Source organism: Amphiprion ocellaris, chromosome 16 (assembly GCF_022539595.1).
Source record: "Amphiprion ocellaris isolate individual 3 ecotype Okinawa chromosome 16, ASM2253959v1, whole genome shotgun sequence".
Classification (NCBI taxonomy): Eukaryota; Metazoa; Chordata; class Actinopteri; family Pomacentridae; genus Amphiprion; species Amphiprion ocellaris.
This window is the reverse complement of record NC_072781.1, coordinates 25479668-25506751: the sequence shown is the minus strand read 5'-3', so window position 1 is coordinate 25506751 and position 27084 is coordinate 25479668. Positions and strand designations below refer to the sequence as shown.

The window sequence follows — 27084 nt, the reverse complement described above, 5'->3', positions numbered from 1 at the left end:
TTTTCGGCTCCTCTCACTACATCCCAACACATAATTTTCAGAATTGAGCACAGCTACAGTCCAGAAACAAATGCGAGGGAGCTGAAAACACAGATTTTAAAGATGCTCTGCTCACATTGACAATCTTGACTGTGAAAACTCCTGGGAAAGTGTAACTTCCACTGAACTGACCAAAACTTTTTTGCGCTTTAGAAGTTCAGTGGCAGTTGCAACCCACATCCATGTTTTGCAACAGAATGTAAACGGAGGACCACTACATGTTTTTGTTTTTTTACCGTACAAATGTGGGATAAGATTGGCAGATTGGATTGTTATGAGCCAGCAGACTGTTAGGGCTACTGAGTAATGTGCTCCAGGCAACTCGTCATGTCTGGATATGTTGATGTACACATTTATTTGGTGCATGCTAACAGTCTTCTTCTGATATCTTTGTGTATTTGCCAGGTATAAAAAAGTATGTTGTTGGACTCATTATCAAGACTTCATCAGATGCATCAAATGTAGAGGTTAGTAAACTTTTAAATCAAGCATGAATTACATTTTTGGGGTTATTGTTAAGGTGTGTCAGTGTATGACTTGTAGAGAACACAATGGAAGTTGACATAATAGATAAGCTGCTTGTGACCGTGACTGATTAGATGGTTGTTTAGTTTTTAAAATATGTTGTAAACTTAGAACAGTATTAACATTTTAAAAAATGTATGTTTGACCACACAACCATGCATCGTTGTCGTGTGAAGATAACATTTAACTGCACCAGTGTGGTATGAAGTTTTATTTAGCACAATTAGGGCAGTGCTCACTCTGCCAGCCATATTCACAAGCCACTGTGAATCTAATAGTTGTGAGTCTTCTGTTTTTTTTGTCTTACATCTTAGCAGCAGGTAAACAGTCATTTCTCCTAGTATGTATCAGGGCAGCCATGAGTAAAGCTTGTAATCATAGTGTGTGAAGCAGATCAAAGATGATGACTGCAGCAGCTTTTTGACTGTTTTCAGTCATTTTTACCACTCAAACAATTAGAGGCTTGAAATATTAAGACTGTATCTAACAAACACGGATGCCAGCTTCTTCTATTGTTTGTCCAACGAACGCAGAATAACACTTTTGTGTACTAAACTGAAATCCTTAATTGATAAAATCACCAGGAAGGAACAGACTATGTTGGTTATGTGTATGTCATGTTGCAACACCTCACTGAAATTTTAACTGAGGCTCTGTTTTCTTGTTAGTGCCTAATATTAGCAGCAACATTACTGTTGATGAAAACAAGTAGAAAGGCTAAAAAACAGAATTGTCATAACAGTGGCAGGGGAAACAAAACTGAAAGAAAATGAAAGTTTCATTTTGATCACGTGATGGTCATTAAACAAAAAGACAGAGTGCTGCTGCCACCTGTGTGAAGCCGATCTCTAACTAACTGATCACCTACCACTTGCCTGTTAGTATTTAACTTCCTGCTGAGAAAGCAACTTCCCAGACATATTTCTGGTGTTTGCATCATTCTCAAGTATGTAACTCTGCAAGACGTGACATATTAAACTTAACCGGACAGACTTTTGCAAAGTTTTGTAGGTTATTGAGCCAATTTCACTAGTTTCATCTTGATCTTCAATCATGCGGACTTTCTTAGTAGTCTTACAAACCAAAAGAGCACTCGGAAAGAATAATTTAATTCAGCTTGAAAACACCAGAACTTGCTGTGAGAGAAAGTACTATTTATGTCTGACTTCACCACTTACTTTACTGGAGGCTATAATTTTAGGATAATTTTGATTCATGGTGTGCAAGTATGCTTGAACAGTCATAGTATGTCTTTGACGAACACCTGCAACTTTACTTCTTTTTTTTTTTTAACTACAATTGGTAATGTGGGGACACACTATTCTTACAAACATGAAACATCAAAGGTCTCTTTCTTAAATATATCTCTAACCCAGCATTCTGTTATTTTTGTTGTATTGAATTTCTATATGCAGTGTTCAAAATTCAATTTTTGGATGATATGATGAAAAGACAGAAGGCTTCTGAAACTGAGATGGTGGAACCGGGAGTAATGTATTCCTTCTTTATTTTGTTTTTTTTTTTTAGAAAGAAAAAGTGTACATTGGGAAGCTGAACATGATCCTTGTTCAGGTACGTTCACTACTAATGATAAGTCAAAGAACCCAAACCATTTTAGAACCATATGCCAGCTGCTTTTATTGCTCAAGTTTTCTTTAGGGTTACAGCAGAGAGGATGAGGTTGTTTTTCCTTCTGTCTCAGGCGTGCACAGCTTTGTTAACCTTGTCTTTTTGCTCTGTTATAGCTCATTTACTACATAATGTGAAAAATGTGGCATTTACACTGTACTTCAGCTTGTTTGTGCTCAAGTGTGATGTGATAGATGCATTTTGTCATTGCTAACTTTGACATCTGAGATATTTGATTGTTGTCTGTATGTTTTAACCACAGACTTGGTCTTATTTACCTTAAACCTACTCTAGCTACCTTATTATTTTGTTGAAAATGAAATTGCTTGTTGTTAAGGATGACAAGCCAGTCTGCAAGAGTTTTTCCTTTTAAATTGATCAGTATTGTCCAGATGAAGCCTCACCATCACTGTGGTTACGCCAGCTGTGAGGAACATTTCATTGTGCTCCGTTTAAAACTGGAATGTTTGCCTAACCCCTCAGTGTTGCATGTGAGTTGAATTGTGGAGAGGTACAAAGAAGGTGGCAGCAAACAGTTTCAATGAATATATCCAGCCTGACAGCAAGAGAGTGTACCGCAGCAGGAAACTCGGTTCTAGCCAGCCACTGTCATCTTTGCCTAGAACATTTGAAAGCCACTGACGAGTGCTAAGAGGCTTACTGATACAGCATACACTATACAAGTACATAATACACAAAACAATATCTGCAGTTTTACTGGAGACTGTGTTCCAAAGTGTATTCAGCAAAATACAACATTATGGTCTCTTGCTACCAGAAGCATGGTGCTTGGTTAGTGTCTCACACCCTTACTTGTGGGCTTAGGAAGGAGCATAAAGGTAGGTGTGGATTATGGATTAACAGTGTTTCTGCCACTACTGCGAGGGCGTATATACAGAGCAATGCAGTGATCAATGGTAAATGGTATATTTTCAGCACATTCAGAAAATTTTCAGTATTTTTGACATCTTTATATGAAGTAGTTTATATATATGTATATTTGTTTGGGCTTCTTACTGCTGCCTTAGTGCTCCTCTCATCTTTTGTAGTGATGCTTTTTAACCTGAAGATGTCACTCTTAATTAGTCTATCTGATTCAAAAACTGTCGGTGTCAGTTACAACAACAGGATTACTTGTTAAAATTGCATTTTGATTCTCCTTGAATGTCTCAGCTAAGGCAAACAGTGTTTATAAAGTATCACTGTGGTGTAATCACTGTAAAGAGAATCATCTGGAGGAAAGACGCTGCAGAGGGCACAATGTACATGTCCGTAAAGAAAAACTGCAATACTTATTATTTGAAAACAAGCAAAGAGGTTATTTGTTTTCTGTGTAAGTGCAAAACACATTATGTAACAAATAATGTCAGAGATAACTGTATCATCACTCCAGTAATGAACTCTTTAAACGCCTCATCTGCAGAAGAATCAGAAATGACTTGAGATTAAAACCTCAGTAACTTATTGGTGCTCCTGAATATAAAACCATTTGACACTACATCTTTGTGTGTTTGATGTATATGTGCATGAGGTAGTGAGAGAGGTAGGCTCACTGGCTATGTGAGTGACTTTGCATTAATGTCAGCGAGAATGAGTCACTGCTTGCGTCAGCTGAGCTATCATTGTTTTGGCCTTGAGGGACCGAAGAGCTCCACATTCTATGTTCGTCCTCAGGAGGCTGTGTTTAAAATGTTAGTGTACATGTATGTTGCATTTGTAAGGGTGCATGCATTTTTAAACATTTAACCATCAAATTCACACTTGCGTCTCTTCACAGAAAATTCTTCTACAGAGCAGAGCAGGGATACGTGTTTGACTTCAGATTGTTATTTTTAGCACTAGTCACAGTTTCATCCCCTCAATTTTTCATTTTCAGATCACATTTAGTTTCGTTGTGAATAATGTCGCTTTTGAATCATCTAATACCAACATGTATGTGCCACCTTTCCTGCAGATCCTGAAGCAAGAGTGGCCCAAGCACTGGCCCACTTTCATCAGTGACATTGTGGGGGCAAGTCGTACCAGCGAGAGCCTTTGTCAGAACAACATGGTCATTCTGAAGCTGCTCAGCGAGGAGGTCTTTGACTTCTCCAGTGGCCAGATGACTCAGGTCAAGGCCAAGCATCTAAAAGACAGGTCAGCATGCTGCATTTCCATCAACCTTTGGAAGCAGGATTAGTTTTGATAGCATTGCTGAGAGTACTATAGTATACCACAAAATTTCCATCATTAACCTGTCCTTACAAAGTCAACCAAAAGATTAATGTCAAAATATTAAATCAATTACAGAATTTTTAAAGCATTTATGGGACATTGCTCTGACAACATTTTGCCAAGTCTACATAAGTCCAGAACTTTCACAGTATCATAAAAACATGATGTCAGCGTGCTGGGATTTGAAAATACTGCATCAGGGAGTGAATCCAATAATGTATTGTTGTGATCTGTATCTGACACACTTGTAGACAAATTGACTTACAGTGTGCTGGATGTTGTTGACACTTTTATTGCCACAAAACTGCGTTTGGCAAGTCAATGAACAATGTTAGGCATAGTGTGCAGTTGATTTGTAAGTTCAGTGTTGTCTTAATTAAAGACAGCTCTGCATTCTGTTGTGCACATGCCTGCATATACACTACCAGTCAAAAGTTTTGACTGGTAGTGTACAGTATAAATGAGCTACTCAGCTGTTGGCTCTGGCTGCACAAAATAAGAAATAGTTCAGGGTAGGATGTAGAAGGTGAATATTTAAATCCCAAGGATGAATGTTGCCTGTCATGCATAATTGACAGTTGATGTTTCATTGCATTGCTCTATTGTGTGCAGGTTAACTCTTAATTTATTGTGCCCTTTCCTTATTCAGTTGATCACAGACATGTTCATTGGGATTGAAGCTTTGTCAATGTGGAGAAAGCTATATCATGTGTGCAAATATTTTCTATATAGCAAAAGGAACTTTTTCTTACTGTTTAAAGCTCTGTTTAGTGCAGAATCCAGTACACCTTAACAAGCTCGCATTCTTTAAACCACTGAATTTGACTAAAGGTTGTATGCAGTGTTACTTATGCTTCTAGTGTTGCATCAGCTTCACAGCTTACACAGTAACTTTCAAATCTGATTTATCTGTTAAGACTCTTTTTAGTTAATTCATTCATTCATTATCAACCTGTTAGATGCATATGTTCTTTAATATGTGCTTTGTTTCTTTCAGCATGTGCAATGAATTCTCCCAGATATTCCAGCTCTGTCAGTTTGTTATGGTATGCACATCCTCATCTTACTATTTCACATTGTTGTGCTATGTTTTATCATCTGTTACACACCAGGGTTTGTTCCTCAGTACTTTGTTGTGTTGTTGATTGCACCTTAGGAAAATTCCCAGAATGCTCCCCTGGTCCATGCCACCCTGGAGACCCTCCTACGTTTTCTCAACTGGATTCCTCTTGGATACATTTTTGAAACCAAACTGATTAGCACATTGGTGTATAAGGTATTGACACACAGAATCGTCATATAGCACTTGAGGTGCTTACCAAGTCATAATTAATTGACTGCAAAAGTTAACATTTGGATATCTGAATGGTCTTCAGTTCTTGAACGTGCCCATGTTCCGCAACGTGACGCTAAAGTGCCTGACAGAGATCGCCGGTGTGAGCGTCAGCCAGTATGAGGAGCAGTTTGTTACCCTTTTCACACTGACCATGTGTCAGCTCAAACAGGTGGGTTAAATATTGGGCTGAGGGAAAATATCTCTTACATTTACCTCTGTCTCAGACGCTCAGTAGAATATTAACATGAAACCTATGTGTTTAGATGCTGCCTTTGAACACCAACATTCGACTGGCCTACGCCAATGGGAAAGACGATGAGCAGAACTTCATCCAGAACCTCAGTCTGTTCCTGTGTACTTTCCTTAAGGAGCATGGGCAGCTCATTGAGAAGCGGCTCAACCTCAGAGAGACATTAATGGAGGTAATGCTGTCATAGAAGCACAGTTTTTGTTCCATCTTAATGGTATAACAGCTTGTGTACACAGGACAAAATGTAGGAAAGTTACACTGTACAATAAATAATACACCAACATAGTATAAAAATGATCTTGTTTACAACTACATTACTAGTGTAATTAATTCCTGTTGTGTTACTTCAGGCCCTCCACTACATGCTTCTGGTGTCAGAGGTGGAAGAAACTGAGATCTTCAAAATCTGTCTGGAGTATTGGAACCACTTGGCGGCTGAGCTCTACAGAGAGAGTCCTTTCTCTACATCAACGTCCCCGTTGCTCTCTGGAAACCAGCACTTTGACGTGCCACCACGCAGACAGCTCTATCTACCCGTACTCTCCAAGGTACCGCCAACTATATTTCACCTAAATGCTTCACTGGTGTAATATGATACAATACAACAGATTGTTTCAGATGTCAATGACAATGAATTTGCGCAGTTGTAGTTGGATTTATGAATGCAACATTTTCCTTTGAGAAGCATTCCTTTACTTGCATGGTGAAGATGACACAGAGGGTGCAAAAGTGTTTCAGTTTATGGAACCTGCAGTGCCTTCGCTTCCTGTCATACTAGAATCAGTTGGCACCGGTCAACAACAGGTGGCTGTTTAACTGCAGCCAAAATAGTTGCAAGTTACAATGTTACTGAAAATCAGCGGCCCGTAAACGAATAGAAAAATTATATTTTTCCTTTGTGATATTTTACATTTCATAACATAGTGTGCGGTGCTTGAATATAACATGACAAACATTTTGTTGTTTATTATCCATTATTATTTATGCCTACACAAGCTCAACTGTGTGTGTAAATGTCATATAAGTGAGGAAGTGTTGGGATGTGTGTGCATGCTGACAGGTTATTTTATCTCTTGTGACAGGTGCGTCTGCTTATGGTAAGTCGGATGGCCAAGCCGGAGGAGGTCCTGGTGGTGGAGAATGACCAGGGGGAGGTGGTCAGAGAGTTCATGAAGGACACCGATTCTATCAATCTCTACAAGAACATGAGGGAAACCCTTGGTATGATTTAATAATGAAATTCACATCCACTTCCTGAGCTTCTTTTTTTAATTGCCACCTGTCTTTAAAAAGCAATGCTTAATTGATTATAACCATGACATTTTTCATTTAGCTGTTTAATTCTGCATTCATCCACTGAATTCTTCATTCATATGCATCTGAAGATATATGTTGGTCACATTCATCCTATCAAGAATTATGGGTAACTTTTCTTAGCATCACGGTAATGTTGAAATATTATAGTGAAATTAAGCAGTGTGGTGGCTCAGTGGTTGGCACTGCTGGCTTGCTGGGGCCTTCCTACATGTCAGCGGGGATTTCCTACAGGTGCTCTGCTTTTCTGCCACAGTAAAAACAAATGCAGGTTAGATCGATTGGTCACAATCGATTGGCAGAGTAACAATAAAATAAATATTGTAGCATCGGATTTGTGTACGATTGTGTTCATTTGCATTTACTTTATTTTGTTTATTCTTTTGGTGTTTATTTATGTTGTGCCTTGGATCTTATTTTGTTGACTATTTGGTCAGATATTTTGTTGTTTTGTGTTTGCTTATTGCCCTGCTCCTGTCCCAGATGTTGGTTCCGCATTCTTATTGTTTTTGCTGTAGCTGATTTAATTGTGGTAGAGCAGGAGAGCCGGTAAGAGCGCGGCCCGTGTTTGTTGTGCTGAGCAGTGAATAAAACCTGCAGAAAACTGTCCTGTCATGCTGGGGATGTTTAGCATGGAAGATAGCAAAAGACATAAGCATAAAAACGCAAAATAATTTTAACCGGCCTGACCTACAGCCCTGGAGACGGGTGAGACGACCAGCATTTAAGGGTTACAATATGGTCGCTACTTCACGAATTTTGGTCGATCGCGGGACAGTCTGGAACGTAACCCCCATGATACTCACCACACTGGCCGTCAATAAATCACCATCTGTGTTAACACACGCGTGTATTTGTCAGATTTAGTTTGATATCTGTTTACCACATATTGTACATTGACTAATTACACGAATGTATTTTGCTGTCCTGCAGTGTACCTGACTCATTTGGACTACGCAGACACTGAACGCATAATGACAGAGAAGCTTCACAACCAGGTAAACGGGACTGAATGGTCCTGGAAGAACCTCAACACATTGTGCTGGGCCATTGGATCCATCAGTGGGGCTATGCACGAGGAGGACGAGAAGAGGTTCCTGGTCACTGTCATAAAGGTATAGTTTCCAATATATGTGCAGTTTCAGAGCTGAAGTAGAGATCAGTGCTCCTGACTGAAACCAAAATGGTTCCATATGATGGTTGCAAATTTCAAGTAACATGAATAATGATCATTAAACTGTTTTGTTGTCGCTTTAACCAGCACAGGCAACTACTGTGTTAGTCTTAGTGGTATAAAATATAAGTTATTTCTTCCGTAGCTCTGTCAGTGTGTTCCTGCCCGATGTGTATAATGAGCTGTTGTGCGTTCCTCAACCAAAATTGAGGAAAGAGGAGGCAGAGAAGGAGAAGTCCAAGTCAGACACACCTGATGATCAGAGTGTAGGTGCAGGCAGGAAGATAGTGAACCAATGAGCGAGCCAGTTGTAATGGCTAGCTCACCAGCAGGGCTGCAAAATTAAATAATCATTAATCACAATCATGATTTTAGCTTGTAACCACTATATGGAAATGATCGACTGCGGTCTTTACATTTAAAAATGTGCTCTGCTCATCAAAGGCGCAGTGTACTTACATGCTGTGTTCTACGCTCATAGAAAACAACACATGGGGATGAAATCACTTGATTTAATCTTGAACAAATCTGAGATTACAGCACTTTGTATCACTTTTTTCAAACATTTTTCCTCACACAACTGTCAGAGCTCACTGCTGCCACCTTATCAGCGTCTCCCATAGCCTGCACTGTGATGCGTTTAGGTAGCATCGGTAAATTCTACTGTCTGTCAATAAGCAAATGTTTCATAGAAACGCTGCATGTGAGGCTGAATAATCTTGTGTTTGTTGTTGTTTCAGGATTTGTTGGGTCTGTGTGAGCAGAAGAGAGGAAAGGACAACAAGGCCATCATAGCCTCCAACATCATGTACATTGTTGGCCAGTATCCACGCTTCCTCAGAGCCCACTGGAAGTTCCTCAAAACGGTTGTCAACAAGCTCTTTGAGTTCATGCACGGTGAGTTGTTTTTCCTTTTTTTAAACTCTGTGCCAGCTGAGGCCAGCCCCCTGCTCCCTCCACAACTCACCAAGGAGCAGTTATAGCTGGATGATGGAGGAGTTTGAAAGTACTTGTATTTTTATGTGTCATCAGAGACCCACGACGGAGTTCAGGACATGGCGTGTGACACCTTCATTAAGATCGCCCAGAAGTGCCGACGCCACTTCATTCAAGTGCAGGTGGGAGAGGTGATGCCCTTCATCGACGAGATCCTAAACAACATCAACACCATCATCTGTGACCTTCAGCCTCAGCAGGTCAGCACATAGATGCTCATGAGCATTCTCACTAGAGATTTATCACACTGTGCATAGTACAGAGAGGCACAGCTTTTCGTACGCAATGTCTCTTGTTTGATAGTGCTCTCAGTTTACATGCTGACAAATTTCTTTCTGTTTGTGCAGGTGCACACGTTTTATGAGGCAGTAGGATATATGATTGGGGCCCAGACAGACCAGGCTGTTCAGGAACACTTGATAGAGAAATATATGCTGCTTCCCAATCAAGTGTGGGACAGCATCATCCAGCAGGCCACCAAGGTGAGAGAACAACATACTTGCTTTTACTTATTGCAGACAAACCAGAACAAAGTGTTCATTGCTCTTCTGCTCCATCCAGAACGTGGACATTTTGAAAGACCCAGAGACTGTGAAACAGCTGGGCAGCATCCTGAAGACCAACGTCAGAGCCTGTAAGGCTGTGGGACACCCATTTGTCATCCAGCTGGGACGGATTTACCTTGACATGCTCAACGTCTACAAGTGCCTCAGCGAGAACATCTCTGCTGCAATTCAGACAAATGGTGAGGGCTGTGTGTGTGTTTTTCATCATGCAGCAGACTGCAAACATGTCTGTGGATTGTTCTTATTGCTGTTCACACTGAGATATCACGTGAATCAGTGAGTTCACTGAAGAGTCACTCGGCAGTCCTCAGAGACATGTTAATATTGAAGGGATGTTGGGAGATTGTTAAGGTACCATTTGAATGTGACATTCTGCCAAAGACCAAAGCTGTGAGGTTGTAGCAGCTCTGTAACAGCAGACAAGCTGAGCTGCCTAACATCTCCACAAGCCATTATTTGTCTCAAAAACTTGAGTAAATGAGGACTGATGTTTGCTCTTCTATCTTGAATTTTGTACATGTTGAGATGTTGAGTGAGTTCTAAAACCTATGTAGAGATCTGCATCCTGCATAGACTCCTGCATAGACTCTGTCGCTTCATTGTTGTTTTGGCAAGCAGTCCTTTGTGTAAATCCAGCATTACTGCAGTGTATTGCCAGGTTTGAAAAATCCCTAAATGCTTACAATGTCACATGTCAATACTTTATGCTGAAATAGTCTGGAGATGAAAGATCAAGTTGCACTCGCTAAGACAAGCTAATTTCTGTACTAGAAATAAATGAACTTCTGTTTAATTCTAGATTGTATTTATGTACTTGTTGCATTTGACATTTTGTCATTCAGCCTCATCCATTATGTTTACAGATTAGCACAGCTGAATCCTTTGCCTTTCCGTTGTTTTGGTGACTCATCTGTGAGTCTTTCGGTGCTTAGAAGGGAAGAGAGGTGCAGTATGAGGTGTGTCAGTAATGATCACATATCAAGGATTCCTTTTTACTTTCATTGACGGCTGATTCAGAGCAGGGAAGAAATGGCAATCTGTGTAGGAGGAATGAGTTCTGTTTAAAAGGTTATTGGGACTAACATGCTGGTCAGCTTGACTCTGAGATGTCTGTTTGTAGACACAAATGGACAGTGAGACAGTTAGGGCAGATGGCTTTTCAGTGAAAGGAAATGAGGAATTTGAATTTGTGATAGAGGCCAGGTTCACCACAACTGATAGTGCATCCTCTTACTTGCAGAGACAGGAAATATCAATAAACTGTAGAGTTATTGTGTGAATAATTGCTGTTGCGATGGTGATTTCTTGGGAATGTCAGTTTTTGGCTAATCCAGTGAATTGTATGTCTATCAGCAGGGCTTCAACTAACAGTTATTTCCATTGTCAATTAATCTGTGGACTATTTTCTAGATGAAATTCATTAGTTGTTTGCTGTGTACAATGTCAGAAAAAGTGATCGGTGTTCCCCAAAGATGAGAACGACAAAGGACAGAAAAGTTTTGTCCACACCCAATAGATATTCAGTTTACTGTCATGGAGGAGGAAATAAACCATAAAATATCACTTTTATGCAGCTGCAATCACAGAATTCAAAATTGGTAAATCAATTATCAGAATAATTGGCAATTAATTTAATAGTTGATAACTAATTGATTAGTAATTGCAGCTCTATCAATCAGATCATTACATTGAAAACTTGAGCAATTTGTCAGCAATCAACTGAAAGTGGCGTCCAGTCGTTTAATTTTTAAGAACGCTACATTATCTAAATAAAAATGGTTTAGCTCAGGATATATTTTGCCATATTGTTCAGTCCTTTCAACATAATTTTATTTGTCATTTACTGAGCTAAAACATACAACAGTTGAAAGTCCAGACTCATCTTTTATTACTGCTGAACCAGTCAGCATTTATCAGATGCTCAGGGCTCTTTATGTGCACGAGTGTGTGGTGCAAATGTAGTTTTGTGTGAGCTACAAACTCAAAAACACCCGCTATATTTTAAACCTTTATTTGCAACTTCACGGTAAGTAACATTCTCTCCCGGTGCGTTGCAGGTGAGATGGTGACGAAGCAGCCACTGATCCGAAGCATGAGAACGGTGAAGCGAGAAACACTGAAGTTGATCTCAGGTTGGGTCAGCCGATCAAACGACCCACAGATGGTAAGAAGTCGCTCAGATACATCGATAAATTAAAGCCCATCACTGCAGGGATGAGGACACCTTTAACTGAGGAATAGTAGCCCTAATCTGGGGTGATAAATTGTGCTTTAAAAAAAACATTGATGTGGTCTTGAGTCAAAAGAAGGCATTTATTTATGCTCTTCTGTGTCCTCACAAGACACTACACACTGTGACAATCGATGAAACGGCTGACAGCAGAAAAGAAGTAGAACTAATCCAGTTGGTATTTTTAGATCAAACACAAAGATTTCATTTCCCTGTGGCTCTTTCTGCCCTCAACTGTGTTCGCATCTGCATAATCATTAATATTCATAGTTTCGCTCTGCACTCTGGGACTGGTCACCTTTTCACAGTTGTATGTGAACAAAAAATTTTTGCAGCACTTTTGTAATGTATCTGTCAAAACTCAACCTTTTAGACCTCCTGGTTAAATGTCTTTGTGAGGCGTGTTTTTAAAGATGTGGATGTTTCTCGTCTTTCTTTGCTGTTGTTCACCGCTGATCCCCTCTGTTGTTCTTCCCAGGTTGGAGAGAACTTTGTTCCACCGCTTCTGGACGCTGTCCTCATTGACTACCAACGCAATGTTCCCGCCGCACGTGAGCCCGAGGTCCTCAGCACGATGGCAACCATTGTCAACAAGCTGGGGGGACACATCACCAGTGAGATACCCCAGATCTTTGACGCCGTCTTCGAGTGCACCCTAAACATGATCAACAAGGTAAGGCCTAATGAGCTGCTACTAATCTGACAGCTGCAGTCTAAGCCTTTGGCTCACAGTGTAGTTTAATGTGTCATAAGAGGATATTTGTAGTGAAGTTTTCCTGAACTTGTGATTGAGACTGTGATCGTTGTATTTGTGTTTATTAACAGTATACCTCTAATGACTAAGCACCTCAAGCATCAAGAGCACAAACAGTTAAATTAGTAGGTTTCATTTACACTAAGGGTAATAGTCTTTACCATGTGGCCATCACAGCAGTTTGTAAATCACAGGACAGATTATTACACTCATGCACTTCAGCATGCTGGACTGTTGTTAGAAAACAGAGAACAGCTGAGTAGTTCATTTATGTACAGTATTAAGTAAAGATTTTAGGCACTAAACAGAGAGTGATGATGCTTTCAAAGATAATGCTTCACTTAATTTCATGCTCAGTGCAGTAAACATTAAGCAACTAAAATATTTGGTGTGAGCAGTCTTTGCACTCCAATCACCACCACATAGTTTTTCTAGGTACTCGGCCAGTAGATTGTTCCTGCATCTTGGAAAACTCTCCACATTTCTTGAGTGGATTCTATCTGTCTTGGAGTCTTCTGTCTCTTAAAGTAATCTTAGAATAACTCTATAATGTTGAGTTCAGGGCTTTGTGGGGTTCACACCATCTCTTGTAGATTGAACATATGTTGTGCTTATTGTCCTGCTGTAGAATGTATTTGGGATGATCGTATGCTTCTAATGTTCTGAAAATGTTTACATAATACTTGTTTTTTTTTAAACTTAATTTGTGTTTAAAACAAGTGCTTTAATATTAGCAACACAAATAATGTTGCATGATAATAGACATTTACCCAGCACTTTACATATAGTTCTTACATGGTTGTATTGCAGTGTACGTTCTCCATACATTCATTATTAGTTGCAGTCCAGCTCTTCTTGGTTGGAGGGTTTTCCTTCAGCCATGCATGACTTTCTACCTGGCAACTAGCTGACAACTGTTTTAACTGAAGTCCCAGAAAACCCAGATCAGAAGATCTATGTCTGTATGAATCTAATCTGAAAACTGTTTACAGAAAAGGTTGTAGGTGAAAGCTATCACTCAAGTTTCCCAGCTGAATTTTTTCCTGAAGCCCACAAGGCAAACTTGTCAGGGCTTGCAGAGAAACTTCCCCATGAACTGTAGCTCACTTTTAAAGCGACAAAGTACCTGAAACACTAATCAGGGTTAGATTAATCCACTAGTGGTCCCTGGGGGTAAAATGTGCTTTGAGCCTTTGGGCAGGGTTGGTAATCCAGCCTTGAACCTACTGGGTGCATCTAAAATAAGTATGAAATGATTTCCTAGTGCAGTCAGCCATATCTAAATCAGACAGGTAATACATTATTCCGCAGAATAAAATGTTTTATTTTATTTAACCTTTATTTACATAGGTAATCTCACTGAGATGTGGGGTCTCATTCTCAAGAGAGACCTGTCTATATGAATATGATGTTAGCTTAACAACACTTGTAAACATTGTACAGCCTGCTGGACAAACTCTTGCATGATGTTGTAGAAGTAACATCATATTTGTTGTATTTTTGTGACAGAATTTTGAGGAATACCCAGAGCACAGGACCCACTTCTTCTACTTACTCCAAGCTGTAAACTCTCACTGCTTCCCCGCATTCCTCGCCATCCCCCCGGCCCAGTTCAAACTGGTGCTGGACTCCATCATCTGGGCCTTCAAGCACACCATGAGAAATGTGGCTGACACTGGTAAGTGTGACGCATTTATTTAGTGCGTACATTTATTAACATTCAGATTGGGCAACTGCCTGAAGCATGAACACAAATTGGTGTAGAAACAACCTGATCGCTTCGTTCTATCAAGCAGGTTACCAGTAAAAAACGTGTGAACCAATTCATTTGTGACTCTGCAGGTTCGCTGTCGTACTTCCCTCGGCAGTGTTCAAAAACGTGTCAGATCATGCATCCGAAAAGCAAAAAAAGTCTGTACAATCACTCTAAGGGGCTCTGGCTTTTCAGGGATGTAAAATGTTTCTGCTCTGTAAAGGAAAAAAGTTGAGGAAATGCAAGTCATCAGTGTACATGAAGCTGAAGTCATGTTTCTGCTCATCCAGGTCTGCAGATTCTGTACACGATGCTGCAGAACGTGGCCCAGGAGGAAGCAGCCGCCCAGAGTTTCTACCAGACGTATTTCTGTGATATCCTGCAGCACATCTTCTCTGTGGTCACCGACACATCACACACTGCTGGTGAGCTCACACACTGGGGCCTATACGTTGTTGATATATCTGTGTACAAATTCTGGACTATAAGGCATAGGAAAGTAATTGATTACATTTTTTAAGTACAGCAAAGGCTATTTAAATATATATACTGGTTTTTGTTTCTTTTTGTTTTTGTTTGCAACAGTTATATGTGACTAGTATTGTTTTCACATCTGTTTGCAGCACTCAGATGTAAACAAAATTTTTTTTTTTTAAAATAATTTCTATTCATAAAGTCGTTGTAACACCAATTGAACAAATATTTACATTTTTATCATAACTGTGATGTATTTTTAAAGTGTCTGGATGAGTTATAAGAGTAAATGAAAGCTCTTTGTGACAGCTGAAATGTCACCCCGTACTCTGTAACAGAGATGATTTAAAGTACACGGTGAGTGTTGTTGAATGTGGAGGCTCACAGCCCAGAGGTTAATCATTTTTCAGGATGGTATTTTACATGTCGCATAATTGATCTGGTATATAATTGTATGCTCAGCAGGAGAAACCACAGGAGAAAGCAAGTAAATGTCCATAAATCTGCTTAGAAATCATACAGGAAAGGTACATCAGAACCTGCAGTGAAATGTCTGTACACCTGTAAGTGCTCTGCAAGCAGGAGCTGCTGATTTGACAACTTTTAATGTTACCAGTTTGACAGACGTGACCAAGAGCTAGCTTTAAACAGAGCTCAGACAGGGCAGTAGTATTTGGTTGTGACATTTCAGCAGCACAATAGCGACCACACAGGATGGAGCTCTGCTCACCGCTTTCATTTCCTCCTGCCGTCACATTGGTTCAGAAGTTGATTTAATTGTGAAGGGGCGGGCTGTGAAAAAATGACACATTCATTTCAAGAACAGGATTAAAATCACCAACCAGGGCAGGTTATATTAAACTCCCCCCCTCCTCCACCCAGGAGGAATAAATCCCATTCAACTGTGGCTTTAGAAAGATGAGGAATGAAAGGTAGATACAGTTCGTGCAGTGAAAGTGTGTGTGTTGGTGTGTGTGTGTGTCCGGCAGGCTTGACGATGCACGCATCCATCCTGGCCTACATGTTCAACCTGGTGGAGGAGGGGAAGATCACCACTGCACTGAACCCTGCCAGCCCCACCAACAACCAGGTGTTCATCCAGGAGTATGTGGCCAACCTGCTCAAGACTGCCTTCCCCCACCTACAAGAGTAAGCAGACCCCTGCGCTCTTCATCTCTGCTGTTGGAGAATACACATTTGTTTGCCATCATTCACCGTTGTGTTTGTCTTTGTGTGCGTCAGTGCTCAGGTGAAGGTGTTTGTGACTGGGCTGTTCAGCTTAAACCAGGACATTCCTGCCTTCAAGGAGCACCTTAGGGACTTCCTCGTCCAGATAAAGGTGAGCTTGTCAGTGTACAAATCATATACAGTGACTCTGAATAGCATCAGCTTCTATAGGAGTCATAAAGTCATAAATTGTTGCTCTGTGAGGGGGACACAAAAATCAATAGTTCCACTTTGTGGTAATTTAATGGCATCTATCTAAGTTGTCTAATTGTTTGCTGATGAGCTGAACCGGAGCGAGCCAGGCCCTGCACAGCTCCAGCTCTGCTGTTTGTAGTCTTTGCTGCAGAGGCTTTGTCTCTTCTCACAGAGGTTATCAGTGACTACATAGCTTGCTGCTTAGCTGCTGTTTCCACAAATAACATTTTCCTACATGGCCAGGTTGTCCTTTTAAGTATTTGGAAGGCTTAAGGCTGCCGTGCCAGTGTGTTGTTGGTAGAAAGTGTGTATGTGAGTGATACACAATGTGTTGTGTTTCTTGTTCAGTCCAGCTGCAGCTCAAAAGAGGCTTGGGTTTATTTTTCAGATTATAAACATGAAAAATAATGGTTTTTTAGATGTAGTCTAGATTAAGGCTTATTATGAGCTCAACAAATCAAATGATGGTTGTTCAGTTAATTGTGCTGCACTTTTGCACAATAAATGATTTACTGTAAATTATTTTTTATTCTGGAATGCAAGTGTTTGCTGCTTGCTGTGTTTTGGTTTAAAATATGCTGTTTAAACCTGCTTTTTAAAAAATTGCCAATATAACATAATTTATCCAAACCAGAAACTGTCAAATCAGGAACAATCTCTGTGCGTTTTACTGTCTGATGGTCCTTCAATGAAACAGCTATGATAAGCTGTTCTACCAGGACAAGTTGGCAAACCTAGACTCACTATATGTCATCAAAATTGCTCTATTGTGCTTGTTTCATTTAAACATTTGTTTGTACCAAATCCTGTTAAAAATATAAATAAATTAAAATAGCACAACTGAGAAGACATGACTGACTCAGCTGTGACCAACAGAATGGAGTGAATATTCAGCTGAACTGCAGGCTGTGTTTATACAGAGCAGAGAGGAGACGAATGTGGAAACAAATGAGAGATTGAGACGAAGATGAAACATCCACCATATTTTCCAGTAACACTAGTGGCTGCTACATTTTCGTTTATATGCCTTTTTTGTCTTTTTTTTATGATTCATGGCATCATAATTGTATTACACTAGACACAAGAATTTCTGAGTTCTCTCTCCCCCTTCATTGTTGTTGTGTTTCCGTAGATGTGCAGGACTTTATATTGTTGTAAAAAAAAAACAAAAAAAAAAACAACAACAAATGAGCCCACAGTGAGTAAAAGAATGTCACAGAAGCAAAAGACAATCAGAAACTGCTTAGAGTTCAGATGCGTAAATGGGAAAGTTACATATCTGACTAAAGCCCCATTTCTTATTTATTTATTTATATATTTTAATGTTACCTGCCCCGGTTAACAATTCAAGATCAGTCTGTAGTGAGTCGACCACAATAACCTGCTGTTTTTCAGCTCACTTGCAGCTCCTCCAGCAATTTAAATTCCATTCCTGAGCTTTCCCGGAAAGGCCTTTTCCTTATTTTTTATTCTACATTGCATCAGCAAATGAGACAAAATGGATGAAGTTTAACATGTTTTTACCAATCTGATAAATGAAAACTTGTTAATGCTACATATATGGCCAATCACAAACCAATAATATGATAAAAATGAAAGCTTTCAGTAGTGCTTCACCCTGTAAGCTCAGCTGTCGTTACTTCAGGTAATTACCAGCATTCCTACCTTATCACAGACCACATCCTGCCATTTAGCAACAATGACTTAGCCCTTTAAACTCCAGTTTCTGGCCTTTTTTTTTTGTTGTTGTTTTTTTTGTTTTTTTACTCCTGTCATAATTTTATTCACTGTGGACTAATTTTTCACTGCAATCCAGATTGTCGCACCTCTGTGGAAACACTGCAACCACGACTAGAAGAGAAAATAAGTCTTTTGTGCAGTGTAGCATGATAGCAGTGAATAGTTAAATGGCATAGATCGGAACAAAAACGAAGTTTGTGAGCCATGCTGTGCTAATTGATTTGATGAAGTAGGATTTCTTTAACTCTCTCTTTAATTTGTTTCCATTTTCCTGTAGCTGCTCTGTGTAAACACAGCCTGCAGTTCAGCCAGATAGTCCCTGAAATTGTGTCATGTAACATTTTTGGTGCTTTTTAGAAATGTTTTAATACATTTTAGGGGTGGGTGGGGGGGACATATCTGTCAAAGCCACCGGCAGGTCTTTGGGTTCAGAGGGTTCAGTAACCAATGACCTCAGCGAGTATTTTGTCCATCATCACAATGCTGATAATGGGTCCAAATGGGACTTAAGAGACTCATCAATTTGCCATAACTGTTAACCGTACGAATGAAGGACCCAGTCCAGCTCCTACAGTAAAGAAAGGTGATGTAGAGCTCATATCTAACAGCAGTGTTCCTTCCTCCTGTGCTGCTGTTCAGGAGTTTGCAGGCGAGGACACCTCAGACCTGTTCCTGGAGGAGAGGGAGGCATCGCTCCGTCAGGCTCAGGAGGAGAAACACAAGATCCAGATGTCAGTCCCAGGCATCCTCAACCCGCACGAGATCCCAGAGGAGATGTGTGACTGAGCCTCAGCTCAACCAAACTGTACAGTACTCCAAACGACAAACAAATAAGCCCTAACCACAGCAAACAACAAAACCCGAGAGAGGCACCTGAGTGGGGTGGGAGGCTGCTCACTGTCTGCAGAGCACGCCGGCCCATTGGATGTTTGTTGACCAAAATAATGCCAATAATATGTAAATGATTACCGCGTCACCCTGTGGCCCTTTTTACATAATCTGCGTTTTCTATGGAGACTTTTTGTGTAACAACTTTCCAAAACTGTTAATCTAAGCTTATGTTTTGTTGGTCTCTGGCCCACTTGGACCTGCATGATGACGTTGTAATGATTAGGACAAGTTAACCATCTTGTTTTTGTTCTGTTTCCTTCACCTCCCTCCTTCTGTTTCCCAGCTCCTCCCCTTCTTCCATATATTTGTTTATATATAAATATATTATAAATACAGTCTGAGCAGGGTGTGGCAAACGGCCTACGTGTCAAGTCAGCTTCTAGACCTCTGGTGTGAGACGGGGAGTGGTCTTTAGAGGCGCACGCACCGCTTGTTTGGTGCCCCACGGCATTGTGGGAGAATGTGAATCTAACGGAAAATGAATGAAGGCTGAGAGATGCTGCTTCGTGTATCAGCATCTGTTGCTCATGAGTTCTGCTTCACCTAAAAGCTGAGCTGCTGCAGGCAGTAGGTTTTCTAGGGAAAGCAGAACTGAATATGTGCATATCATCCCAATTGTATAGCATCTTTAATACCATGGGAACATTTTTTTTCCTTTTGTTCTATTGTTAATTTTTGTTGTGGGTGTGTGCGCGTGTGTGCTGTCGCCTAGTCGACATCAGCGTTTTGTTTTCCTCTAAGAGGATTGTTGCTCATTTGTGAGCCTTCATTAATGGGACGTTTTAAGGAAGTGGCGGAAGTATTTATGGGTTCTTGGTTGGTTGCATCTTTATAACAACTCCTGCTTAACTCAGATGGCTTTCAAGATTTTGAATTGTACTAATTTAGATTGTTTACCATGCAGTAGTGCTTCAAGACACTACCTTTAGAGCAAAATGAAAAAAAAAAATAAGACTGGGTTTACATTTAATTTTGTATTTTTGCATTTTTCATTTGTACCTGTTTGAGTTCTGTTCAAATAAACAAAAGGCTTTTTGTCCACAGAGCAAAGTAATTGCCAATGAGTTTAATTAGGAAAGAATGTATAAATCCAAATAAGCACCCAATCTCTAATGGCAAATTTCCCTTCTCAAGGTGTTACATTTGTTGTGAACTTTTTGAACTGATTAAAGTTGAGAATTTTATAACCCTGCCTCCGCTCCGGTTTCTTCATTCCACAGCAGAGGCTCAGTTTTGCAGGAACAGACGTTATTTTTATACCAAATGAAAAATGTTCAACTCCGCCGTCTATGGCATAAAGTTTGATGCTTTCACCTGCTGTAAAATGACAGTTTGTGGTCAAACACTCCCTCCAGTGAAAACCCAGTTTTTTACCTTGTTAATAGAGTGATACGGTGTTTTTATATGCTGGAAGACACATCATGAACAAAATGGGCAGTTAACACGATCCTGAGGAAAGGCTCAAAAACCTACAGGGTGGAACTTTGTGTATCTGCTTTAGAATCAGGTTCCATTTGAACATGTGTGGCTGAATTCCTCCAGTATTACAACTTGTCATTGTTTAGAGTAGTTTAACAGTGTTTGGCTACAGCTGTAGGTGAGCTGGTGTGCTTGAGTGGTACAGGGGTGGGTGGAGGAAGAGGCAGGGACTATGCAGATCTGCTCATTCTAAAAGGGGCAACAGAATTGAATCTCAGATATTTTCAGGCAGGTAAGGACTATTTTGATGGGAGAAAAAAAAGTAAATAATTGCAAATGCTGCAGTTCAGGATAGACAAGATGTGTCTTCCAAATAATGGAATCAATACTGTTATTCAGCTGGATTTATTTTGTGCAGACTGAAACATTTCCAGGCTGTACAACATGGTTCAGGCATGCAGGCTGTGGTTTCACTGACACACTAACAGCCACACCTCACACACTGAGTGGTTTGTATGACCCAGAGTTGAAACTGCTGTGTTCAGGGTTTTATAACTTCATACTGTCCTAATTGTTTGACAGCACATTTTTATGATGTCTCACATTGTACAGCTCCATGTTTTAAATCTCTTTCACTGTGAACACTGAGCTGAAGCTCAACTTTAAACAATTCTTTTATAAATTTAATGGCAATATCTGTCAGAAAGACCTGAATTATTTTTCACAAATGATGCATGCACAAGTATGTAATAGCATGGGTCTTCTGTCTGATTTGTAGAAATCTTGTGTCCAGCAGCTGAGAAAGAAACATCTAAATGAGTTTGTAATTTCTGTATCTTTAAACAAGGCACAACAAATTGCGTGGATGGGGTTCCATCATTTGGGGAACTTCAAAATTCTATTTTATTCTAATTAAATACATTTATCTGTGCTTGCAGTGTCTGATGCCAAGTATAACTTCAAAATACCCGACACCTTTAAAACAACACACTTCTCGCTAGCCTCTTCCACACACACTCTGACCAATGTTCCCTGTAATTTTTCATGAGTCTGAGCAAACACACAAACTCCCTGAGCGTCCCTTGGACCCCTGTGAGCAACATCAGACGTGTGCACTGTGGTCACACCAGCATCACATCCATTCAAGTTACATGGTTCATTAAAAGAATCAAATTACAGCATTTACAGTTCTGTTAAAACACTTTGTCAACAGGAGCCAGTTGAAGGCTGCAGTGATTTTAGTGACACTACAATGTATAAGAGTGAAGTTATTGAATATTTGTCTCTCTTTACTGTTGCAGCGGTTTTGCAAATTGCAGACGGACCCTGTTCACTCCATAGACACCAATGTTATTCCTGTAGCTTGAAAGACAGCTACTTTTGATAAAACTGGGCTTGTAGCACATTGTCTGCCTTGCAACAATGGGAAAGAGGCACCGTTTATGTTTTGACAACCTATATCTAATGAGTTATTGATGCTGGAAGTGTGAATCTGTGAATATCTTTCCAACTTTACTGAACTTGGGGCCACTACCACCTAAGGAGTGATATATTTAATTTTGAAAAAAGCATTTAGCCGTACTTAAAGCTTTAAGTGCTTCATTAACACGGAACTAAAAATTTTGTATTGTTTTATTATCACAGGTTCTGTCTGAAAAGAGGTGGCATCATTTTAAACAGTGAAATCAAACTAACAAAATGTAATGACCAACCAGTGAGCAATAATGGATTCTGCAAAAACATAAACAACTTTTTTAAAATCTAAATCTTACCTTAACACAGTTAATGTATTAACTTATTTTTGTGTGTATGCATGTATTTATTGATTTATTTAGTACTGTTAACATATCAGAGTTCTGAGTGAGTTTTTCTTAAGATAGACAAAGGCCATTTATTGATTACATATAGGCTCTTAAATGTTTATTAAAAACTAAAAAGCATTTAAAAAAAAAAACAACTTAGGCATTTATTGAGTCACTAAAATACTGTAGAGTACAGACCACATCAGCATGATTATAAGCATCCTCTGGTAAATTAACAACCAGATACTGATGTCTCTCACCATATGGACTTCAGGAGATGACTGGGGGATGATAAACTGTGACCTACTGGTTGGGTTCTCTCTGTTCTCATGTTTCTTACATGTTTGTCCCCTGACAGCTGGGTCCTAATGTTTTCTGAGCAACACACCATACTATGATGTTTTTACAACGATGGTTCTACTATGAAACCAGTTTGACATGTTCAGGTGTTCTTTGTGTGAAAACTCAGAGATTTCAGGTATCAGAAGGTGGTTTTCAACTTTCTTTATTAACTTTCTGCTTCAACTTTAAATTAAATTTCCTTCACTAAGCCAGCCCTCTGGACTTCCAGTAAGCTGTGTTCCTATTGGCTGTCCAGGTGGCTGCTTGGTGTTATCAGGAACACCTGAGCAGCTCAGTGTCTTCCTGCTTTGTTTAGTTGCAGCCAAACATTTCCTCTGCTTCTCTTCACCAGTGAACTGGGTTTGGCTCCATTGCTGTAGTTTGTTCTTTAGGCGTTGGCTTGCAGCTTCCAGCAGTAAAATCGTCTTTAATGTGTTTCTTGGTGTGTTTTAGGGCTTTGTACTGGATAGTTGTCTTGGTACATGTGGTTCTTTAGCCACAGTTAGCACATGGTGCTAATGTGTGCAGTGATTAGTGGATTTGCTGCAGCTGAGTTGTGTCTTTATCTTGGCTGTAGTGAGTCTTCAGAGGTTTTTGGTCAGACACATTCTGTATTCTTGTTTGTGAACCAACGTTGGTTGTCCAGAAGGTAAGAGTTCCTGTCCTGATTCTCTGTTCTCAGAAGTTCTCTGGTAGGCTGCAGCAGACTTTAGCATTTGGGTTGTGCTAGTTTGTTTTTTGTATGGTTTCATTTGGACGACTATCTTGAGGCTCCTCCATGTGGTTTAGTGAGGTTTTCTGCAACAGTTCTACAAAGCAACCTGCAGCAGAAGAGACTTTGAGAGTTTTTAGGAAGTTCTGGAGAGCAGACTTTAGAGCAGCAGAAACATTTGTCAGCAGTTTGAGCAGGAGAAGGTGAGCTTCAGAGTAGAAATGAGATGGAAACCTTCTTGACCCGTGTGGTGAGGTCCTGTACCAAGAGTTTGAGCAGGTTGTGAAGAGTCTGTAGTTCTTTGGTCTGAAAGCACAAGAAGAGTCGACTCATTAAAGGAGCAAACAGGAGATATTGTTGCTTCTTCTGTCACTCTGCAGTTTCCTTAGACTGAATATCAAGTTTATTTTTTAAATGATTTCCCATGTGAGCCCAAGAAGACCTCAATAAACTCCCTCCATCCCCTGGACACAACATATTTTATTACCATATTAAATCTTTTTTTGTTTGTTTTTGAGTTTTAATCATAGTTTTAGCATAGTTTTTTTTCTTTGCTTGTTTAGTTTTGTCATCTGTGTGAAAGGTGCTAAACAAATAAAGCTGAATTGATAAACTGTATTATTGACTAACTCATGATTGTGACAACAGAAGTATTTTCATTGGGATTTAAAAGTTTGTTTCATTTTTAAGGTTGGGGTTAAAATCTTGACAGAAAAAAAAGATTAAAGAAATAAACTACAGTAAAAAAGCTATTAAATCAAAGGAAAAAACATTTAATATAATAAAACTTTTAAAAAGAAAATTAAACATTAAATACAATTAAATTATATAAGACTAAATATTTAATTAGATAATTAAACAGAAGATACAAAGCATGTAATTATGAAATTAAACAAAAATTTTAAACATTAAAGATGAAATATTTTAGATAATTAAACATTTAAAAAATACAATTAAACAAGAATATTACACATTTAGAAAATATAAAACATTTAATTAGATTATTAAACCTTTAAAAGTCAAAACATTTAATTAAAAAATGAAATGTTTAATTTGAAAATTAAATCTTAAAGACAATAAATCTTTAAATAGGAATTAAACAGAAAATACAATGAAGCATTAAAAAAGAAAATTAAATATTAAAAGGTGGTAAAACATTTAAAAAGAAAAACCTTAAAGATTTAATTGAAAAATTAAACATTGGGAAAGAAAAGGAAATTTTTCAAACAAGCCAATAAAACATTTGAAAAAACAACAAACATTAAAAAGACAAAACATTTGGAAATCAGATCAGACATTAGAACAGAATAAAAGGTGAGAAAAGAGCAAAACTAAACATTTAAGAAGAATCAAACTAAAGATACAACCTTTGAAAGGGCACCAGTTACACTTTAGAAGATCAAATTAAACAGACGAGACAATAAAACGATCAAAAAGAGCATAAACAGATAAAGGTCTTACAGCGTTTTCTAGTCTGGAATGAAAACATCAAGTTGTTTCTTCAAACATTTCCTCTTTCTATGTTCTTGGTTTGATTGTGGACAGATTTACTAAGAACTCATTTCAGAAAACTGCTTTCCAGATAAAGTCTACTAGTAGTTGAAGGCATTGATCAAACTAATGTTACCTTCTGATCTCCACAAACTTTACTGTTCAGTGAAGAGAATCAAAGTTTGTTCAGGATTTCTAAAAAACCCGCAGGTGAAGGTCTGAGAAGAAATCAGATGGATGGTCTAAATGTGAAATCAAGACTCATGGTCACAAGTTTTAAGGCTTCTGTTAACCAGAAAGTTCAAACTAACAGAGAAGTACTGAGAAACTTTTGAAACTTCAGTCCTCAGACTGTCGAAAGGTTCAAACTAACAGAGAAGTACTCAGGAACTTGGAAGATTTCAGTCCTCAGACTGTCTGAAGGTTCAAACTAACAGAGAACTACTCAGGAACTGAGAAGATATCAGTCCTTGGACTGTCTGAAAGTTCAATCTAACAGAGAACTACTGTGGGACTTAGAAAATATCAGCCCTCAGACTGTGTGAAAGCTCAGGTCCTGAGGACTTGGGAGGTGTGGAGGCTTTGAAAGTCTTGGAACTGATGGTTCAACCCTCCAGCACAAAGGCTGAAGTCCAACCTCCTGAGAAAAACGGTCGAGTTGCGACTCGAGTTAAAAAAAAACTCGAAAACGACAAAAAATAGATGATAAATGCGCAAAAAAAAGAAGAATTAGCATCTGAGCGAATAGCTCAGGGGGATAAGAAGAAGACTACCAAGTGGAAGGTCGCTGGTTCGAGACCCGCCACCGGCCTTTTTCTTTGTTTGTCTTTGTCAGGATTTTCAGAAAATTTAAGAAGTGTCTGGTCTTGAACCAGCGACCTGCAGCTCCACAGGCAAATCCTTAACTCACTGAGCTACAGATCAGATACAAAAAAGTAATTTCGTCGTCCCTTTGGCATCGTAGTTCCTGAAGTGACCACATGGGTGGAGCCAAGGCGGAGTCTGGGTGGAGTCAGGGCGGAGAGTAGGCGGGGAGGTGGGTGGCGGCCTCCCCCCTCTACTCCCCCACCTCCCCCCACCGCCCACCACACCTTCCCCCGCCCCACGAGTTCTTCGAGTCTCCATGAGTTCTTCGAGTCTCCACGGGTTTTCCCCAGTTTCTGGAGTTTCCACCAGGTCGGAGGCAGAACAACTTGTCATGAAGAGGTGTTGAAGTCGGCCAGGATGGACTAACTTTTTACAGCGACTAGAAGGAAGACCACTAGAAGAGCAGGTCTTTAACCACCATCCATAAAATCCATGGAGTCGCTCCAGAGAAATGAAACAAGGTCAACTTTTATCAACCTCCATCCAGATGTTCAACTTCATATCTTTACTTGGAGCTTTTTAGCACCACAAACCTTTAGTATCACACTTTATTATCATTTATTAGGAATTTCATGGAATCCACCAGCAGATTTAGCTTTTGTTGACAAACTTTATTCTTGTCGTCGTGGGACTGCAGTATTTAAAACTGTTCCTTCTATTTAACCTCATGTTTATTAGTTTTAGTGGAGAAACTTATTTTAATTGTCCATTAGTCTCTTAAAAACCAAATAATAAATTGGATTAGTCAAGAGGTTTAAATTTCTTACTTTGTCATATTTTAACTATGACAAAAAAAATATAAAGTATCTTGAGACAATTTGACCTGTAATTGGCGTTATATAAATAAAATTGAATTCAGATTGTATGTATCTTGTAATGTATGTTAGAAAACACATTTTCTTTGTCTATTAATCTGTCGTGTTCTCCAGTAATTCATTTCTTGTTTTGGTTTATAAAATGTCAAGCCCAAATATATTCAGTTTACTGTCATAAAAACCAAAAAGATTTACATTCATGATGCAGGAATCAGACAGTTTTTCACTTTTTTATCTTAGTTTAGTCAGAAAGATGGTTGATAATGTATGAATTGTTGCAGCTTGTGAGCCGTAAAAGGTTTTAATCTTTGGGGCCGAGTGTCAAAAAA

At 39.3% G+C, this 27084-nt stretch overlaps 1 protein-coding gene across 2 annotated transcripts in view; it reads left to right on the top strand.

Moving 5' to 3' along the window:
- The window catches only part of xpo1b (exportin 1 (CRM1 homolog, yeast) b), a 28361-nt gene extending 7862 nt beyond the window's left edge, over window positions 1-20499 (top strand). For both annotated transcript variants that reach the window (XM_023279394.3, XM_055018897.1), the window contains exons 5-25: window positions 445-506; window positions 2092-2136; window positions 4148-4329; window positions 5405-5453; window positions 5564-5683; window positions 5784-5912; window positions 6007-6165; window positions 6344-6541; window positions 7076-7214; window positions 8241-8422; window positions 9222-9378; window positions 9514-9677; window positions 9825-9959; window positions 10039-10222; window positions 12101-12207; window positions 12752-12946; window positions 14537-14705; window positions 15071-15205; window positions 16244-16403; window positions 16497-16593; window positions 19056-20499. In XM_023279394.3, the coding sequence (XP_023135162.1) occupies window positions 445-506; window positions 2092-2136; window positions 4148-4329; window positions 5405-5453; window positions 5564-5683; window positions 5784-5912; window positions 6007-6165; window positions 6344-6541; window positions 7076-7214; window positions 8241-8422; window positions 9222-9378; window positions 9514-9677; window positions 9825-9959; window positions 10039-10222; window positions 12101-12207; window positions 12752-12946; window positions 14537-14705; window positions 15071-15205; window positions 16244-16403; window positions 16497-16593; window positions 19056-19202 (2915 nt within the window). In that variant the 3' untranslated portion in view covers window positions 19203-20499. The remainder of the gene's footprint in view (window positions 1-444; window positions 507-2091; window positions 2137-4147; window positions 4330-5404; window positions 5454-5563; window positions 5684-5783; window positions 5913-6006; window positions 6166-6343; window positions 6542-7075; window positions 7215-8240; window positions 8423-9221; window positions 9379-9513; window positions 9678-9824; window positions 9960-10038; window positions 10223-12100; window positions 12208-12751; window positions 12947-14536; window positions 14706-15070; window positions 15206-16243; window positions 16404-16496; window positions 16594-19055) is intronic.
- The last annotated feature ends 6585 nt before the right edge of the window (window positions 20500-27084 follow it).